Source organism: Arachis ipaensis, chromosome B01, assembly GCF_000816755.2.
Source record: "Arachis ipaensis cultivar K30076 chromosome B01, Araip1.1, whole genome shotgun sequence".
NCBI classification, from domain to species: Eukaryota; Viridiplantae; Streptophyta; class Magnoliopsida; order Fabales; family Fabaceae; genus Arachis; species Arachis ipaensis.
The window spans coordinates 134,084,798-134,099,158 of NC_029785.2; the positions used below are offsets into that span (position 1 = coordinate 134,084,798).

The window sequence follows — 14,361 nt, forward strand, 5'->3', positions numbered from 1 at the left end:
GAGAGTACACTCTACAATAACATTTTGAAAAAGAACAGCAAGTACAGCAAAAGATCGCAGTTCTTTTGCAACTAGTACAGATGGGCTCTTACTATATGATACTTTTAAGGCTGAAAAAACATAAAAAAGTGGGTCACCAACATTGTTAAAGATAAACTAACAACTAATCAGGTCACTTTCTTTTTAAGTTATCAAGAGGACTTTTTTTTCGTAAATTTAGAATGAAGATAGAAGCATTTGCTCCTTATTGCTCTACATCATGCATAGTTTCACCTAACACATGCTTTTTATGGTTATGAACACTATAAAACCCAAGTTGCGAAACTATGTAGTAGAATATAACAGATAACCAGCTTTTTTTTTTTTTTGTCAAGAGTGAGAGATTAGGGATTTCGTGACATCATAGATACATAGCATTTTTCATAACAGTGTGGTTCAAGATCATAGACAGATAATCAACATGTACAGAAAATCAATAAATAGATAAAAGAGGAGATTTGTTACCAAAAGGTGAGTAGCTGGATATCACAATAATATGAGCAGATGCACGCCGGATTGCATACCAGAGGGGGCTGCTGCTTTTGGAGGCCAAATAAGGAGTAGGAAATCGGTTAAGAAAATTCCTGAAAGGAACAACTTCTCCCTGCACATGCATATGTATTGAGGAATATTAGGCCAGGTCTATAACATCCAATGCAAAGATTTTGAAATTTTGAAACATTTGCATCAAGAGAAAATGGAAGTTTTATGATTTAGAACATTTGAAACATTTGCAACAAACCTCATGAAATTTACTTTATCAACACAAAACTATTGGGTCTGAGCAACAAAACAGTCAATGGCTTTTTCTGTATAAAATAAGTATTAATCATATTAAATTTGCTACAAAACCACAGAAAATAGCAAGGGTGGCACGAAACAAAAAAGACATCTAGCTCAAACCATAGTTTGCATTTAGTAAATATGCATGCATCAATATCAGTTCAGCTTTGCGATGTAAGAGAACATCACTGGAAAATAAAATATGATTCTATGGGTAAAAATCCCACATCAGTCAAGAAAATGATCACACAGTTCCCCTGTTCCAGACATGGTAGTTTAGTTGTAGGATAGAGTGCACTTTTTCACATACCCTCCAATAGATAAAAAAGAAAAGGGCCACAGTTAGAGTTTACTATTCTATAGGTGCATAAAGTAATCACTTCATTTTACTCTACCAGTGCAGAAAAGAATAACCAATACTCATCCCAGACTCAGGTTAGTACTCTTACCATATAGGGCATGTAATCTATTTCATGATTTCCAGCAGACCAAATCCATGGTTGATATGCTGTACTTTTTTCAACAAACCGGCCCCATGTATCCCACCGCTGACCAACATCATTGTACTGATACCTATCAGCATAAGAAAGATCCCCAACAAACAGCACAGTCTCGGCTCCGCTCTCAATGTAGTGATCAAGTGTGGAAAGCGAATTAAATGTCTGGCCCAAATCACCTGCAATGTGCATACGATAATTTATTTATGAATGAATCTAAAATCCAGGATGTAAAAACCATGTTGTAGTTGAACAAAAATGGGAAAAAAAAAAAAAAGACAACTTACCAATGATTCCAAATTTGTAGGGAGCATCTGGCCCAACTTTGGGAGGTGTTTTGAACCAAAAATCTCGAGAAGAATCACCACTTCCTATTCTGTAATAGTATTTAGTGTCATACTGAAAAGGGGAGATCAATGAAAATTAAATGAACAAAAGCTACAATGTGAGATGATAATTATACAAAGATAGTGTAATCTTATGAAAGTTAAAACACATGACAAGAGCTGGATTTTCGTCCTCAAATTTTAATTTTGACACTGCAATGGAATGCCGCTGATGATAGTTCTACTTTCTAATTTGATCAAAATATTACCTCAAGATCTTCAATAAGGCACTGATGAATGAAACCAGACTTGTATTGATAGAAAGTGTAGTTTGTAAATGAGCCATCTGCAGAATCATGAAGTTTATTCTCTGATGTTCCATATTGCACTTTGCAGGATCCTGGTTCATCAGTTGTCACCCAGGAGATGATCACTGCTTTTCCATCATAGTCACCTTGGGTGATATGTACCTAAACAGATTTAATTAAGGCAGCGAGTCATTAGCTTATAACATTATCATCATTAATATTATTTCAAAACTTACTTGTTGAGGTGCATTGTAACCCTTTGGAACTGCAAATGCTTCATGGTCGAGGGGGATGTCCTTGGATGGATACTCTGAGCGAACGAAAGAGCTTGTGATCCTGGCACTCCCATCTTTGACAGAGCTGAGGAACACAAAGGAAGCTAGGAAAAAATGAAGCAACATCGTTGTAGCTGGTGAAGCAACCCTTGCCTTTAGTCCTTTACCAGCCTCGAGAGCTTAAACTACATACATTCAAAAATCAAATGAAATTCATTTTTAACTGTACAGTAATACAGTGTTAAGAGTTTGTTAAGTTCATGTTGAATTAGGTCTGGGAATGACTTGCTTTATCGAAATATAAACCTTTTCTACAGAATTCTCTCGAGACTGTAATTAGTTAGATTTGATTAGCATTTCCTTGAATCCACTAAAGAGAAGGTAGCATTTTTTTCCAACTGAGATGCAGAAAGCAATTCCTAAATCCCTAACTAATAATAATACGAATATGAGGGAGGCAAGAGAGTTAGCATTTTTTAGAAACAAAGGCGGGTGAGGTTGAATAAACATTCCATGTCGAAAACAGAGATAATCGCAATCATTGAAGAAAGAATAATTAAAAGGAATGGGAGGTATTAATGAGGATTATGACTTCATTGAAGATGCTATTCCGATCCTATAATTGCATAGCAGTGATTAGGAAAAACGCGGAGAGGGAGGGCGAGGTGGTTACCTTTGGATCAAAGAAGCATTTGCAGAGAAGATGTAGAAGAATGAAGAAGTAGAAGGAGTGTATTGAAAGGGAAGAGGAAGAATTGAGAAGCCTTCAAGCCCTCTGGTTTTGGGCTTTAGGTCGGTGTAAGGTATTGGGAACCGGAATGAGACACGACTGCACGAGCAAGTGGTTAACGTGAAACGGAGGATAGCACACGCGCCTCTTTCTCATTCGTCCAAACTTTCCGGCTTACTCTGTCACATTCCCTCTCTTAAATCTTAATCTTCTTCATCATTGCTGACGCACACTTCAAATACACAAAATACAAACATTTTAATTAATAAAATACTGACATGTAAATGACATGGTGAATTTTTAGATGAGAAATATTAGGCATCAGTAATTTTTATAATTTGTAGTCATTAAATAATCATGAATGATAGTTTTAATGGTGTGAAATTGGTTTGGGATTTCATTCAATGACTCATTTTTTTTTGCTGGTTACATACTGACCAGAATTTAACAAAATTGCTGGTCACCTAGACTTTCCCTTAATAAATAGTCATATATATTTGATTAAACGAGTTAATTGAATTTGCAATTAAACTTTGAATTCGTGTTTAAATTTAAAATTGTCTTAAATTTATTTTGAATTTAATAATTATTATTTTTGAGGTATTGTTTTGTGATAAATTGATGATGTAGTTAGACAGAAATCAGATTAAATTTGTAAATATTATTTTTTTTATCTGATCTCTAAATATAATTAAAACGATATTGTTTTAAATATGGAGAGAAATTTAATATGTTGGTATTATTGTGTCTTTGTTTTTCACAAAATTTCTTCTTTTTTTTCTCTTAATCCTTGCAGCTACTTAGCAATTGTTAGTGCTGTCACTGCAGGAGCAATTTTTCAACGTAAATTGGCTTAAATAGATATTACAATTTTCTCACATTCGAAGTTCTCATGCCCTGTCTTTCTTCTTTTTTTTCGCCTTCGATCTCCACTCCATTTATTGCCACCTAATCACTCCTAAAATCAACCCCTCTCTTTTCAACGAGAGCATTTAATCTTGCCATTAGACATACTTCCATCCCTGCTACCCCAAATTCTCTCCCATCGGCCGTTGATGCTGTGTTGTCAGGGGTGAATGCGGATCGGATCGGATATGATCAAAATCTATATCCGATCCGCACTAAAATTATCGGATCAGATCCAATATCTGCGATTTTTAAGTTTAGATCTGATCCAATCCGATCCACACATTTGCAGATCAGATCTCGAATATATCCGCAAAATATATAAATATTTTAAAAAGCTTATTTTTATTTAAAATACTATTTTTTTACTGTTTTAAACATTTTTACTCTTAAAATATTATTAAATATATTTTTCTTAATAAAATATAAAAAAATATTTACTTATTTATTTATTTATTTGTTCAAATTCACGGATATGCGGATCGGATTGATATTCGCAATTTCTAGATCAGATTCAGATAAATACCGCAAATATGCGGATCAGATTCGATCCATGAACACCCCGCTGGCCTCCTCTCCGCTGCTAAGCTACCTTTTCTCTCCCTTTCCATGACTGTTGGTTGTCTACCTTCCTTTCCTTCATATACAACATATGGGTTAGAGTGGATTTGGAATTTCCAGTGGCGACGAGAGTTATTTCAATGGAAGCTGGAACTAGTAAACTAGTTTCATGCGGTTCTGCAATCCGTGAAACTGACAACTGAGAGAGAGGACATGGTGGTCTGGAAATTTGATAAAAAGGTGTTTATTCTACTAACTCTTTTGTGCAGATATTGTAGGTAGAGGTACTTTCGGCAAATATTACAAGCTATAGCTTCACTAGTATTATTTGGAGAGGATTCGTCCGACCAAGGGTTGAGTTGTTTACTTGGTTTGCACTGGTTGGTACGGTGAATACAAGGGAAAGACGGTGTAGATTAGGTGTTATTGGCCAGAATGATAACATGTATGTTTTATGTTATAATTCTGTTGAAAACTACATTTCACTTGTTCATTGGTTGTGAGCTCACTTAACAAGGGTGGTGTGCTTGGTTGTTCGCTCTTGGAAGGATATGAACTATTCCAAGTACGCTCAAGCATCACTATGAAAGTTAAACGGATATATCAGCGAGAAAGATGGAACGGAAGTGGTGGTTGGTTGGCTTTCTTGCGGTCATCTGGACTAAAAAGAAATGATAGAATCTTCAAAAATCAAGGTTTAAGTGTGGTGGATATTATTAACAAATCCTTTACAAGTTACGATGAGTGGATTAGTGGTGAATCATGTGGTTGTTGATGACAATGCCAAAAATGGCTAGGGGTTGTTATTTTTAAGGTCATGATTTTTGTTTCTTTTCTTTTGCTCTATTTTATTGTGTTGAGTTTTTTTTACTTTAAAAAAAATTCTAATTAAACATATGAAATTATTTAATGATTTATAATGCTATTTTTATAAAAAGATGTCATCATAGAGTATTTATTTTTTAATTATTGTAATTGAATTATTATTTTTTGTCAATAAAGTTACAGTTTTATTTTTTATTTTTGGGTATTCATCAATGTTGCATTTTTTCAAGATAAAAAACTGATGGTTGATAAAATCAACTTTATATAAACATATATGAGAGTTTTTATTTTTCTGTAAACACAAGATTTGATACACGTATCTCTTCTATAGAACTTGAAAAAAGAAAAAACGGCAAAAAATAATAAAAAGTTAATATAATTGTTACGGTGGGTAACCAGAGATTAGTGGGTCGGATGACGTTGGTTGGCTCAAACGCGTGAGGGAGGTGGCTATCGAGTGCACCTGAAACTCGGTGTTCCTCCGTCCGACTTGTGCGTGTGGAAGAATGGGGGGTGGTACCTGCAATGACACTCCAATGCCTAAGTTAGCAAGAGTGTGAGCAAGTTGAGAATGTATAGAGAGGTATAGGATGAGGTCTTTTCCGGCTATAGGTCGGGTCAAGATAGGAGGTTGGCTCAAAAACTTTTTGAACTCCTGGAACGCCTCCTCGCATTCGGGGGTCCACTCAAACTGGTGCCCCTTTTTTAGTAGGGAGAACAGTGGAAGGGATCTTAATGTTGATCCTGCCAAAAATCTGGAGAGAGCTGCTAGTCGGCCATTCAGCTGTTGGACTTCTCTCAAACAAGTCGGACTTTTCATCTCTAGGATAGCTCTACACTTGTCGGGATTGGCTTCGATCCCTCTTTGTGTTAGCATGAATCCTAGAAATTTTCGCTATTCCCGACGAGGTCGGGAACTTCATGCATAGGTGGGGCGTCGATACCACCGCTCCAAGTCGGTTAAGGGTAGCCCTGCCTATTAAAGCATTATAAGCCGACCCCACGTCGATGACTATGAAGTCTATACTCAGAGTCTTTGATTTTTCCCCCTTTCCAAAGGTGGTGTGGAGGGGTAAAAATCCTAGTGGCTTTATCAGCGTGTCACCTAATCCGTACAAGGTGTCGGGGTAGGCTCTTAACTCTCTCTCATCTAAACCTAGTTTGTCGAAAGCGGGCTTAAAGAGGATGTCTGCTGAGCTTCCTTGGTCTACTAGTGTTCTGTGTAGATGGGCATTTGCCAGGATCATGGTAATTACCACTGGGTCATCGTGCCCAGGGATTACTCCTCGCCCGTCTTCCTTTGTGAATGAAATGGTCGGAAGATCGGAGGACCCCTCTTCGACCTGGTAGACTCTCTTGAGATGTCTTTTTCGAGAGGATTTTGTGAGTCCCCCTCCCGCAAATCCTCCTGAGATCATATGGATATGTCTCTCCGGAGTTTGTGGTGGTGGGTCTCTTCTATCCGTATCTTCTCGCTTTCTTTTCCCATGACCGTCCGACCTTTCTATGAGATATCTGTCAAGCCGACCTTCTCTGGCCAACTTTTCTATCACATTTTTAAGGTCGTAACAGTCGTTTGTGGAGTGCCCATATATCTTATGGTACTCACAGTAATCACCGCGGCTCCCCCCTTTTTTATTTTTAATAGGTCTGGGGGGAGGCAGTCTTTCAGTATTGCAGATTTCTCTGTATACATCCACTACAGGAACTTTCAATGGAGTATAAGAGTGATATTTTCTTGGCCTATCAAGGCCGAGCTCTTCCTTCTTCTTCGCTTCCCTCTCCCTTTCTTTCGTTGAGGGAGGGTGCCCGAGTCGCAAACTCGGGTCTCTTAGCCTAGCGTTTTCTTCCATATTGATGTACTTTTCAACTCTTTCCTGTACATCATTTAAAGAAGCGGGGTGTCTTTTTGATATGGACTGTGAGAAGGAACCTTCTCTAAGACCATTGACTAGCCCCATGATGACCGCTTCGGTGGGCAGGTCTTGAATCTCCAAACATGCTTTGTTGAATCTTTCCATATAGGTCCGTAAGGACTCCCCGACCTCCTGTTTTATTCCCAGGAGGCTTGGTGCATGTTTTACTTTGTCCTTCTGGATGGAGAACCTCATCAAGAATTTTCTTGAGAGGTCTTCAAAACTGGTAATTGACCTCGGAGGGAGACTGTCGAACCACTTCATCGCTGCTTTTGATAAGGTTGTCGGGAAAGCTTTGCATCGCGTAGCGTCAGAAGCGTCGGTCAGATACATCCGACTTTTGAAGTTGCTCAGATGATGCTTTGGATCGGTAGTTCCATCGTAGAGGTCCATATCGGGGCTTCTAAAGTTTCTCGGAACTTTTGCCCTCATTATGTCCTCGCTAAACGGATCTTTCTCTCCTAAGGGAGAATCTTCTCTATCGCCGTGGGAATTCCGACCTTTGAGGGAGGATTCTAACTTTAAGAGTTTTCTTTCTAACTCTTTTCGTCGCTCCATCTCCTCTTTTAGGTTCTTTTCAGCTTCCCTTTGTCGTTCCCGCTCCTGTTCTAGCTGCTCGAGGCGGCTATGGATTAATCCCATAAGCTCACTAGCGAGAGGGGGTCCTTCTTTTTCTGACTCGCGCCCCTCCGAGGAGTTTACCTTCGGATTTTTTATTCCGGAAGTGCCTTCCTTATTTTGATCATTAGCTTCCTGGTGGAGGTTCTGATCTGCTTCGTTGTTTCCAGTGTTCAAATTCTCTTGATCAGAATCTGTCTCCACATGGCCTTCTTCAGGGGATCTTTCCGCCATCACTGGTTAATCTCTCGGGTCCCCGGCAACGGCGCCAATGTTACGGTGGGTAACCGGGCAGTTACTCATTCGAATGAGTGTTATCTGCCAGCTAACCCTCGTATCCGACTTCTTTGGAGCAGGTCGTGTTCAGTACCAACTTCTAGGGATGAAGGCTGGTACTGGGGGAGGGCCAACCCCTTTGGGTTGGATTTCTTTGCTTGGATCCTGGGCCCTATTTATTGGGTCAGGGTATGAACAATAATAATAATAATTTTATTAGTGAATGGCCCTTAGCCTATCAAATCTGAAAAATAATGTAATAATATGAAACTAGGAATGCAATAAGCGGTGAGGGATGATTACATGGCAATCAATTTACATGCAAAAGAAGCTCATTGATTTGAAGAGCAGCATATTCCATGTGGCAGTGGCACCTTTAAAGCCTTGTTCCACACTCAGCATTCCTCACACTTATTAAAAAAAAAAAAAAAACAAAGGAAAGAAAGAAAATTTAGTGAGACAAAAAGGTCCTTTCCCATTTCCGATTCCAAGCTGCAAATAGAATCCAAACAGCATCACGAAACTCGAAACAGTTTTCTTTTCTCTCTCTCTCTCTCCGTGTCTCTGAAAATACACCATGGAAGACACAGATAAGAACAGCACCCCGCAAGTTCTAGAAGTCCTGCAAGCACTGAAACAAGCATCACAAGAGCTTCAACACAAGCACGATAACACATCACTCGCCATTAAAGCACTCCTGGAGCTCCACACTGAGTCCGATACAATACTCTCCAACGACCCAAACCTCTCTGCTCTCTCCCACCATCTTTCCCGCCTCAAGCACCTCGTCGACCACATTAACTCCACCACTTCCCGCCACCGCCCTCACTCCCTCCGTTCCTTCCTCTCCCGACGACTCTCCACTCACTCCATCTCCAAGCTCGCCAACTCCATCGAGTCCGAAATCCAAGCATGGATCGACCGCGAGAGCATCCACTCCCTCTCCCGCCACCTAAATGACCATCTTGCCCCCGACCACTTAATCGCTCTCTTGACTCAGTTCCGTCAACGACTCTCCCAGGGTTTCAACCGCGACCTGCAGGACCTAGTTCTCAAGAATAAGATCTTCTCTTCACTCGAATCGGTTCTCTTCGACGCTAAGTGCTCCCTCAATGTTCGCGAGAACGCGGGGCTGGCTGTGGCGGCGCTGATTCGATTCAACAAGGACGTCTTCGTCGGCCAGGTTCTAATGGGCCCTACCATTCGAGCTCTGGTGGGTATGGGCTCGCTGCGTTCGATTGAGGCTCTCTGTTCTCTGATCAGGTCAATCAAGTCGCCGTTTGTGGACGAGATTGAATCGAACGGTGAGATTCCCAACATCATTGGGCTTTTGGATTGCGAGGAGTTGGAAATGAGGGTTTTGGGGATGGAATGCGTGCTTGAGATTGGGTACTTCGGGAGGAAGGAAGCGGTGGAGGCCATGCTCAAGGAGGGTTTGGTGGAGAAGCTTGTGGAGCTGCAAAGGTCGGAGCTTGGCGGGGATTTGATCGATTTAGATCACGAGAAGAAGAAAGAGGAAGAAGATGAGAATGATTGTGATGAAGATGGACAAGTTAGAGAAGGGAAGAGGCAGAAGAGGTTCTTGGAGGGACACCCTTTTGCGAGCTGCGTAGCGAGGTTTGCAGTTATGCTGGAGGTTGGAGAAGGATTGAGACAGAGAGAGAAGAGGGCATTCAAGCAGGAAATTCTCGTTAGGGTTAGGGAGGCTTCTGTTTCTGATGCAGAAGCTGCCACCATTGTTGCTGAGGTTTTGTGGGGCACTTCGCTTTAAGACTTCGTTTGGATAAACACAACCTGTTTAGAAATATTTTTCTATTTTCCTATCTCTGCATTTCACTTAAACTAGCTGCCAAACATGGCCTAAAGAGACAGGAAGAAAAGAAAAGTTCTTATTTTTGTCTATTTTCTGTACAAATTAGATGTGCCAGGAAATGTAGGAATTAGGTAATTGGATTGTTCAATTGTTAGTGTAGTTAATAATTTTGTGTTGAATTACATTTTGTATATCTTGCAATTTGGGTGAAGAATAATTCATGTCATTGAGATTGAAGACCAAGCACTTTCTTTGTTCTTGTTTGTTACTTAATGTGGTTTAAGGATTTTGGTAAAGGGGAATCAGCATAATGGGAAGAACCGGAGAAGGATTCGGATGCATAATATGGTGGGGACAAGTAAGGTGAGGTGATGGCTGCTGAGGGATCAAGATTCTGTATTAGGATCGTTTTATGGTATATGCCATTTTAGTGGTAGGGATGCCTTGGAAACAAATAAACAAACATAAGGTATACGTAGGAGAAATAATAATAATAATAAAAAAGAAAGAGAGACAATAGTTTGGGATTTGTTTTTGTTTTGTGGGCTACTTCCAATGAATGTGTTGACGATTCATAAAAAATGCAATGACATGTTTCTTATTTGGAAAAGTATATGGAACCAAAATGTGACCAGTCAAAAAGTAAACAAAACCGTTTAATTAAAATTACTCTTTGAATAATATGTTTGAAAACCGCTCCTGAGATCACGGAGCACAAACAAAAATCCGATTTTTCATGAAACTCAAACACATTTTAGCTGATTTTTGGCTGATATATTTTTGGTTCCCTAGTTGTTCTCGTGAAGTGAATGGGAATTATTATTCGTTTATGCGAGTCAAAGTTACATCCACAAACATGTTTCTATCACGTTGTGCACATTTCTTCGTTAATTGCTGATGCATATGGGCATATGGCAGACACGGTTACACAGGGAGGGTGATTTCTTCAACCTTGATCCTACAACTACCATATAAAAGCAATAAATTATAAATGTGTTGTGCACATTTGAATGGCTTATATTTATAAGCAAGCGATCGTTGCGGTAAATTATAATATCACATGGACTCGTGTTTAAAACGAAGACTTATTCCATTTATTAAGCAAGACTGACCGAATTATACAGCGTTACAGTATCATATTGTAAACTATGTTCATAAATAAACTAATTATTATGAGCTTATTAGTTTCACCTGTACGTTCATATCCCTCTACTTTTTAATTATTGTACAATTCTTGAATCATTATTCCATTGGTGGAACATATGTTGTCTTTCTTCGTTGATGGTTGACTCTTTTGTTGGTCGTATAATTTGGTCATGCTCATAATATTTTGTTTGTCCTGAAATTGCTAATTGGAGCTAATACTTTATAGCTTATATTTTCAATTTTGCAATTAGCAGAAACAATTAGTCAAAGGTTCAAAGGAGCGTGAAGGAATTGGCATCTTCATGGAAACATCAAGAGAATTGCAAATTTCAACGTCAATTACCACAAAGCACGTTTCTCGGACCACTGCTTTATGACACTGTAGAAACAAGTTTAATGACCATCAACCAAGTTGCCCCATTCACCATCCTTACTCTTTTAATCCTTATCCCTCCCTCTATCCTTCATCCCATATTTTCCACTCTTCTTAGATCCATTGAAAGAAATTACAACATTGCAGTCAAACAAATAATCATTTCTCATGAAAACAAGAATATCCATACACACAAATTGTTATAGATTTATATATAGGGAATTGCTCCAGAAATTAGAGAGTAAAATATTTTTTGTGGTATAAAATGACATGGTAGATTTATTATACATATTTTTAAAGCATAAATGATAAAATTATTATATCTGTAATCAACTTAATTTATAGTTGAAGTTTTGACAAAAGGTAAATTTTGCAATATAAATATATCAAATTCTATATTTTTAAAAGAATAAAAATGATATGCTAAATTAATTATTTAAAATTCAATTTAAAAATAATACTCCATAATTTCATAAAATACATAAAGATAATTATTTTATGTATTTGATATATACACAATTAAATTTATTTACTCTCAGAAGAGTTCCATAGAAATTGACTTTTATAGATGCAAATTTAGAAGAGCATGAAGGCTCGCGCCGCACGGCACATGGTCTTTGCATAATGGAATTCGTCATCCATGAAGTAAACCCGCACGTCAATAATCAATAATAATAATAATAACGAGTAAAGTAGACAAAATGTCAAAATCACGATCCTTAGATTTTAAAGCTCACAAGGCCAATCGGTTGAATACAAATTTCTCCTACCTTCAATTTCGTTGTATATGGAGGGAATCACGTGAGAAACTCGTCTTACAAAGAACCCTCTATAAAGATGGACGACTATATATCACGAAAACCCTCTGCACTGTGTCGTAGTATCCTCTGCGATTCTATTGCGTAAAACGATCCAAGTAGTTAAGGAGAACTAGTACAGGTAACAAAAGATGACAACACATTCTGAAAGGACCTGAATTTGAATCTTTTCTATGACTGCTTGTGGAGGTTTTTTTGGTAGGTAATCTGAAAAAAGAAAAAACAATCCAAGCATAGGAAGTAAATATCATTGAAGCCCAAGACGATAAAATAGTTGACTTTATATAATGATATTGATAAACTTTCAAAATCGTAATTTTAGATAGTTAACCCGATCTAACAATTTAGTTCAAGACGACCAGTGATGTTCTTATCATCATTCAATTAGGCAACAGAAAATAAATTTAAAACCTTAAAAGGTTTTCCATATTTCAATAAACAATAGCTCCCAATGAGCAACAGAGAAAAATCATATGCTGACTTATTTGAACAAATTACAGTTTTTTGGGTGGGAAAGAGGGGGGGGGGGGTTCTTTTTCCTCTACTTTACTGTACAATTATCGTTCATTGTACCAGAATGAATATCAAGAAGTCCTGAAGCTCTAGAACTTATTATTGAGCACCAATCTACAGAAATAAATAGGTTCAAAGATGCCAGCCTTACCTATAAGAGACTTCCAAAAACAGGCAATATGCACCTCAAGTATCAACAAAAAGAAAACTCCAGCTAAACTCTTCAAAAACATCCCATTCTAACCAACTGTCTTCTATGTGATATTTGGCATGTGGACAGCTTCAACACCTCTACTTCCATGAACACAAGAAGAGGGTACCAATAAACAAACAGAAACTAGTCTCTCACATCCTTCCCCGTGTAGTTAGCTCCCCTTTTACGTGATAGGGCCTTCAGAACTGAGAAAACAGCAACCAAAGCAATTTGTAAATTCTCAGAGCTACTTGTCTTAATGCATATTTTCCCCATTCCACGACTACTTAAATTAGCACTAACAGTTGCTCTCGTGCTTCTACTCAGCCTCAAGTCAGCTTGTAAACTTCCACTTAATACAGTCTCTTTGTTGAAGGAAAGGACAGTTGCCGTTAGACTTAAATTGTCATTTCTTACAGGATAATCTCCCCCTCGTATGGCAGCTTCAAAACTCCCACCATACGCCACCTGGCGAGAACCCTCCATTAAGCCTGCACTCATGACAAATTTTAATATATTCCCAACTAACAAAGTATCCTGAAGCTTTGCACCCACATAATACTTCTTTGCAAAGGACATCAAAGAAACACCACAGTCAGTAATATTGTGCTTTACGATTCTCAATTTTGTGTTGCTACGAACCGTACATATCAGATCTTTGCCTGCCGACTGAACATCAAGACTCGCAGAATAAGTAGGACCCATGGGATCAACATAAGCAGCAGAACACTCGGACTGAATACCAAAGTCCTGCTTATCCTTATTCATCTGTCCCACAATCATGGCATAAACATTCTTCTTTATTTCTGTGGTTGTCTCCAAGTTTATACCATCAAACCCCACATCATGATCCCATCCTTGTGGATCAAGAACAGGTCTCACAAGCCACTGGTCATCAGCAACAAAGCAACGATACCTATGTGTAGGGCAATCTGAGTCAAAACTTGGAGGAACAGCCATGTCTGGTAACAGAACAGGCTCTGGAGGAGCTTGCTGATCATCAGAATTATCACTATTCAAAAGTTGTTGCTCATTCAGGAGTAACTTCTCTTTACGCCTACGGTAGTCTTCTTTCAACTGTTTCTTTAAGTAAAGAGTCTCCCGGTAATCCATCTCATCCAGATAATCTTTTTTCTGGGACTTGGATAACTTTTCAAACTGTGATTTTGTCAATATTCGAATTGATGGAAGTGTATCATACTCATCTTCTTCTTCCATGTCTGAGAGTAATATTTCCTCAACTTCATCATCAATTCCACTTGGATTGGATACAGGACGTTGGTGCAAAAGAGTTGAAAGGAGATGGGGTAGTGAAGGAACTCGGGCACTACTTGCAGGTCCCAGTTCTACACTGTTCTGAAACTTAAGGATGGAATTGACATCACCCAAAACTTTGGTACAAATGCAAAATAACAAGAGCTGAGATCTCCAAACCAGTCCATTAG

At 38.6% G+C, this 14,361-nt stretch overlaps 3 protein-coding genes and 1 long non-coding RNA gene across 4 annotated transcripts in view; 1 reads left to right on the plus strand and 3 right to left on the minus strand.

The window, feature by feature from the left end:
- LOC110264140 overlaps positions 1-3,147 on the minus strand; it is a 24,147-nt gene extending 21,000 nt beyond the window's left edge. Inside the window, exon 1 of the long non-coding RNA XR_002349877.1 lies at positions 3,137-3,147. This is a non-coding gene — a long non-coding RNA (uncharacterized LOC110264140). The remainder of the gene's footprint in view (positions 1-3,136) is intronic.
- Positions 1-3,199, minus strand: part of LOC107640482 (bifunctional purple acid phosphatase 26) — a 4,802-nt gene extending 1,603 nt beyond the window's left edge. The window contains exons 1-6 of the mRNA XM_016344002.2: positions 2,902-3,199; positions 2,190-2,413; positions 1,915-2,115; positions 1,607-1,718; positions 1,272-1,498; positions 505-643 (exon numbers count right to left, since the gene is read on the minus strand). Of these exons, the coding sequence (XP_016199488.1) occupies positions 505-643; positions 1,272-1,498; positions 1,607-1,718; positions 1,915-2,115; positions 2,190-2,354 (844 nt within the window). The 5' untranslated portion in view covers positions 2,355-2,413; positions 2,902-3,199. The remainder of the gene's footprint in view (positions 1-504; positions 644-1,271; positions 1,499-1,606; positions 1,719-1,914; positions 2,116-2,189; positions 2,414-2,901) is intronic.
- LOC107640491 lies at positions 8,369-10,291 on the plus strand. Its single transcript, XM_016344010.2, has 2 exons — positions 8,369-9,830; positions 9,861-10,291. Coding segments are annotated over exons 1-2 (1,194 nt in total). The 5' UTR covers positions 8,369-8,637; the 3' UTR covers positions 9,862-10,291.
- Positions 12,051-14,355, minus strand: LOC107640500 (translocase of chloroplast 90, chloroplastic). The gene is made up of 2 exons (XM_016344018.2): positions 12,875-14,355; positions 12,051-12,417 (listed from the first exon to the last, which is right to left on the minus strand). Exon 1 carries the CDS (start codon positions 14,132-14,134, stop codon positions 13,061-13,063), a length of 1,074 nt encoding a protein of 357 aa, XP_016199504.1. The 5' UTR covers positions 14,135-14,355; the 3' UTR covers positions 12,051-12,417; positions 12,875-13,060.